The sequence below is a fragment of the Frankliniella occidentalis genome, unplaced genomic scaffold (genome assembly GCF_000697945.3).
Source record: "Frankliniella occidentalis isolate FOCC.00 unplaced genomic scaffold, Focc_3.1 Scaffold69, whole genome shotgun sequence".
NCBI lineage: Eukaryota > Metazoa > Arthropoda > Insecta > Thysanoptera > Thripidae > Frankliniella > Frankliniella occidentalis.
The window spans coordinates 1,298,551-1,304,154 of NW_026267199.1; the positions used below are offsets into that span (position 1 = coordinate 1,298,551).

The following is a 5,604-nucleotide window of genomic DNA, read 5'->3' on the forward strand; positions in this document are numbered from 1 at the left end:
ATTATTACATTTTTACGACATTTGAGAAAGTAAATATCAGTAATAAGTACCAAGCTTTAAAATTATTAAATTGGAATGATTCTTTGCAAGGGCTTGCAGTTCCTGAAATAATTGCAATTCTATGAATAACCCACTGCAAAAATGTATACAAAAACAATTGTTTAAATAAAGTAGTCACTTACAGTGGCAGAGTCTGGATTCCTGCAGGTTGCGAACAAGGTTGATGGAGGGTTAGCATGAGCAAGGAGCTGCTTTACCATCTCTAGTCCTATCCCACGGTTTGAGCCAGTGATAAAGACGGATGACATGTTGGTCTGGGATGGATTCGCTTTGCCCAATTGAATAGAACAGAAGCACACACAAAGAAATGTAAGAACAGAACGATTATTCACCTCCATTCCTGGAGATAGGCGAGTTCACGTCCGGGAGAAAGATTCTACCTGTAAATAAATTATCAAAACTGTCAAATCTGTCCAATAACATACTGTCATTGCAATGTAAACAACACAAAACTGCAACGGCACGCGGCAGTTGCGTGGAAAGTAAAGTATCGGTACCTGTTAGTTGCAAGCTGACTCTTCGACCTTCTGGACCTAAATAACTGGACCGTTCTCGCCTTCGGGATGACCGGGACTGGGCGGCTCTAGCGGGAGTGGCAGGGCAAGCAGCAAGGAAGGAGGGGCAAACAGATTACGTAGCAGTGTCAACAGTCGGCTCCCATCCCCGCAATCCCCCCGCCCCGCGCAGGGCAGACGACGCAGCGAGAAAGAGGCGGAGCCTTATTTCCGGCAAGAATCGGCGGTAATTTTAAACGGCTCGCCGCTGCATTTGAACATGCGATGATTACAAGTTTTGTGATATGGACAACTTTCAGCGTTCAGGGGAGAAGAACATAGGAAGATCGGCTAGAAGACCGTTATACAACAACTCTTCTGTCTGATTTGCCGGTATGATTTACGGCCGGACCGCTACACGGTGGGTGGGCCGTTGCGAGCCGCGCCAGCCGCTCTGGACAGCCAGCCAGATATTTACACATTCAGCGAGTGCCGCGCGAGATGAAAGGCCGTTGGTCGTATGTAAGTATCTCCACGGTGGGAGTGATCCGCTGGGCTGGGGTGACTCGCGAGCTCCCCCACAGACAGTCCCCTTGACCAGTCCACAAAGCTCCCCTCTTCGTTTATGGTGAAGGGGTGTAACTAAATATGCAACAGTGTTGCGGGATTGCATACTCAAAATGGTCGCAGTGGCCATGGTCCCTTACAAGTGTAAAGAGTAGGCAAACCCGCAACATTGCTGCAGTGACACTCTGTACGTAGGTAGGCCTATATTAGTCCCAGCCAAAGGTATGGCTTTTCAAAGCATGAGGCAGCATAGGAGATTACTGGCGAGAGAAAAAGGCAGACGTTTGGCTGGGACGACTAGTACAAGAAGCTGCAAAACAATCCAGGAAGCCCAGCCCACCCCCTCGAGCGCGGTGGGGTGGCAGCATAACCATGGTGGCAGACGCCGGCCTGGCCCAAACGTGGCCGGCCATCCGCCACCCCCAAGCCCTAAGCCCCAAGCCCCCGGCGCCCGAGCACCGAGTGTGCAAGAGGAAAGAGAGGTGCACCTCATGCGAAGGGGGCACTTCGCCTTGTGGTAGACGACTGGTAGATACAGCTTTAGGGGCTGGCTGACAACCATGGGGGAGGAGTCATTACGTCAGGCGACTAAGATCTTCGCGAAACACGCGCGTGCGCCTTGCCTCGCGTGCGATGCACGCGTGCCTTTCACACAGCGGCGCTTGGCCGGTGACGTTACGGCTACCCGAAGCCACCTAAGAACGCTTAATGTTTGATCATGATCATTTGGTGGGGGTTTTAGTGCGGTATCTAACTGGTAGCAACTACCAGGTGGCTGATTCACGCCGCGCACTTGTGTACTATGCAACCGCCCGCACGGCTCCATCCGGGACTGCATACCAACCAGGTGCAGGAGACCGGTTCCAAGCGCCAAACGCATCGCTCCACCACTGTTGCTGCAGCCAACGCCAAGGGGCGTACAAAGGGGTTGTTCGCTGTTTGGAGCGGGTCCCCAACTCTCGGGTCCGCGGGGATGACTCACGGGTCCGGGGGGGTGACTCACTGGTCCGCGGGGGTAGCTCGCGGTCCGCGGGTCCTGCCAAGGAGGTAGCTCGCGTCCGCGGATCCTGTTACGGGGGTAGCTCGCGGTCCGCTAGTCACCCCGTGGATCCGCGAGCTAACACCGCGGACCCGCAAGTTACCCCCACGGACTCGCGGATTACCCCCGCGGCTCGCGGGAACCCGCGCGAAACTGCGAACAACCCCTATGTAACGCCCCTGCCCCTGGGCGTTGGTTGCAACATTAGTGGTAGCTACGCGTTGGCGCTTGGAGTCGGTCCCCTGCGCCTGGTGGGTATGCAGTCCCGGATGGAGCCGTGCGGGTGGGTTGCATAACCAAAGGTGCGCGGCGTGAATCAGCCACGTGGTAGCGTTTCTTCGATTTTGAGAATCGTACGGGGATTCGTCTGGCTTCAGCATTTAAAGAAAATATGGCTGTGTGCGAACTGCATCAACAGCACTGATGGTGGAGAGAGAGAACCGGGTGCGTGACGCGTGATGCCATCCCGTCACGGCAGCCGGCGCCTCCAGGCGCCTCCATGCCCAGGAGCGGGGGCCGCCCGGCTCCTCCGCTCCTCAATGACAGTGCCACACTCGCTCCCGTCCGCGCAGGACCTACAAGATGCTGCAGCTCATCAGGGGACTCTTGGTAAGTCCATTTCTGTGACATGACATGCCATCTTGTGGTTCCCACTTTGCCATGAACTGGAAACGATGGTCAGAGAAGGTAGACTTCCCGAGGCTGCAACTATATTGCTTTGAATTAAGTGTTAGGTTTGAAGTAGAACGACGAGCAGCGCCACCATCCCTTTCCTTGTCTGGTGACGGGAGCAGACACTCTCTCCCCGATATGCAGGCAGGCTGTCCCAAGCACCACCTCTTAAGTCTGGTGCTTGTACTGTGCCGCGCCGCCTGCAGGCGTGTGTGCGCGCTTGCCCACCGTGCGAGTAGGCAACCCTCCTACAAGCGTGAATGCGGTACAGTACCGACTGTAAAGGCAATACACCACAGTGTTCCGGGTTTGCCGACCCGAGCTGTCCGTAAGGCGCCATGTCCCCTTGGGTATGCAAACCCGCAACACAGGGGAGTATGAGCCTTTTACACTCGGTATAAGCAACTGGAGTTCGGGGACTACGGGACGCGACAACCCTACACGTGCAAAATGTAACGGCGCCATGGCACCTTGACTGCAGGTCGCGGTGGCTGTCGTACTGCCGGCGGCCTCCCCGGCGGCCAGGACGCCGTTGACGTACTTCCACTTCCACAACATCAGCAGCGCGGGGGACTTCGAGGCCGGGCACGTCCGGGGCAACCCCTGGCACTGGGTCAGCCGCATCGAGCGGCAGCGCGGCGGCGCCAACAGCGGCCAGGTAGGAGGAAGTATTCTCTTGTCGGGCCGCGGCCTGGTTGCAGGGCCTGCAGGGCGGGCGCGCGGCGGGCGCACCCCGTGACAGAGTGTGACATCACGTGCTAAAAAGCGTGAAGAGTGTGTTCCGTCCTCGTAACCCCTCGCGGGCCCCCGGGCCGCCCAGTGTGCGTGGGGCGCGCGGCGCTCAGGGTTCAATGTGATGGGCGCGGTGTATTAATTGTCGCGCGGTCGTCATCTCCAATAGGGGGAGGAGGGGTATCCGTGATGCGGGCGGAAGCCAACAAAGGAGGCAGGGCGCGGCCGGGGACAACAAAACAATCATAACTTTTGTCCGGGGCCTGGCTGCGCCCCATGCGCCTGCACTGGAAACGCAAGTTAACGCAAGCGTGTGAATGTGGCACTCTCGTAGGTCGTAGGCCTAGGTGTGCGAATGTGGTGGCACACTCGTAGGTGTGTGAATGTGGAACACGCTTGTAGGTGTGTGAATGTGGCACTCTCGTAGGTGTGTGAATGTGGCACTCTCGTAGGTGTGTGAATGTGTCACTCTCGTAGGTGTGTGAATGGAGCACACTTGCAGGTGTATGCATGTCGCAAACTTGTGGGTGTGAGAATGCCCATTCCTTACACTACTTGGGGGGATTAAAGGTGTGAAGTTTGCTTTGAAATTCACACACTTGTGCCCCCATGTGTGTACAAATGGTGATCACACACCTACAAGAGTGCGTCATTCACACACTTTTAGGTTTTTGCTGTGCCAGTGTTGAGGAAGTCGCGCCAGATCATTTCGTCACTATACCATTCAGTACTATCGGAGAAAATTCATTTTTGCAAGATCCCCTTGGGCCTTTTCGAAAAGGGAGGAGGCGGAACGTGGTGTGCGTCTGCCGAAGGGCAGAGCTTCTCTGATGGGACCTCGCTATATGATCTTCTCCAGAGCCGGACGAGCGTCTGAGCGCGCCGACAACAGATTGGCAAGCAAACACCTCAAATGAATGGGTGGATTCATAAATGTGAAAGTGAATCTTGCTGTCGCTGACATGTTTTTCCGTCTAGTAATTCTAAACAGTCCTTTCTTGCCGGCTCTCCCCTAGAGTTCACATCACCCCGATTTTCGATTTTCCATTCTACATCATGTCTTATTTTAATTCCTGTAGTTCAGTGTCCGGTCCCGAATGTCGGTTCATGTTTTCTTAAAAATACATCACGGCCGTTCGTTATGATAAACTATTACGTTCAGAAGAAATATACAGTCATCTGCCCATATTTCGGACACGAGCCCTAATTTCGGACAAAATTGAGTCTTTGGCTTTAGGCGACCGTAAATCCGATAGTTTTTCACCAATTTCAACTTCCGGGACGTCAAATGAAAGGTGAAAAAGTCCTCTTTAACATACGACTGGTGCGGTCCCAATCCGACTTCTCCCCATCGAACGGCACGCTCTTGAAGTTCAAAAACCGCCTTTGAAATATGTGTGACAAAAATCTTTGTTCAACTTCACCTAGTCAGCACGGAGGTGCCGTGAAAGATAGGAGTCTAGTTTTTGGATATGGTATACTAGCACTATTTCTGAGCCTACTCCATTTTTCGGATTGGTGATGCGGACCGTCGTTTGGTTTCTGTGGACAAAATACGAAAAGGCCCCAATTTCTGACACTTTTGAATCGGCCTTCCGTTCCTTCATAAGGTACCAATCAAAGTTCTATCCATAGGTAAACACATCATTTGACGACCCATAGGGCCAAAATTTCGTCGGTTTCCCTCTATCTCTTATAGTTTTTGAGATATAGCATAATTTTAAGTCTTTCTAAAACTTTTGCGTTTTTTAAAGAATTTTAGATGCAAGCATTGTTGAAAACGCCTCTTAAGACCCTATTTCTGAACCAAAAATGTCGTACGAGGGCTTGTTTTCATCGGAAGGACCCGCCCTACCCGCCTGTATCTCTAAAACTGTTTTCCGAGCCAGTACATGAGCGGCAAACGGTTTTGTCCGAAATTAGGAACAGTTTGTCCGAAATTAAGGACCTTCTGTTCCTAATTTCGGACAGAACATTTCGGGCTCTTGCAGACAAACAAATTCAGGTATAAAACTTTGCACAACGGGAAAAGGTAGGGCC

At 53.0% G+C, this 5,604-nt stretch overlaps 2 protein-coding genes across 2 annotated transcripts in view; one reads left to right on the forward strand and one right to left on the reverse strand.

Annotated features, from left to right (window-relative positions):
- The window catches only part of LOC113204579 (C-factor), a 24,242-nt gene extending 23,517 nt beyond the window's left edge, over positions 1 to 725 (reverse strand). Inside the window, exons 1-3 of the mRNA XM_026419794.2 lie at positions 558 to 725; positions 183 to 440; positions 51 to 102 (exon numbers count right to left, since the gene is read on the reverse strand). Coding sequence (XP_026275579.1) covers positions 51 to 102; positions 183 to 398 — 268 coding nt within the window. The 5' untranslated portion in view covers positions 399 to 440; positions 558 to 725. The remainder of the gene's footprint in view (positions 1 to 50; positions 103 to 182; positions 441 to 557) is intronic.
- LOC113204509 (proto-oncogene tyrosine-protein kinase ROS) overlaps positions 1 to 5,604 on the forward strand; it is a 26,254-nt gene that overhangs the window by 9,131 nt on the left and 11,519 nt on the right. The window lies entirely within an intron of this gene.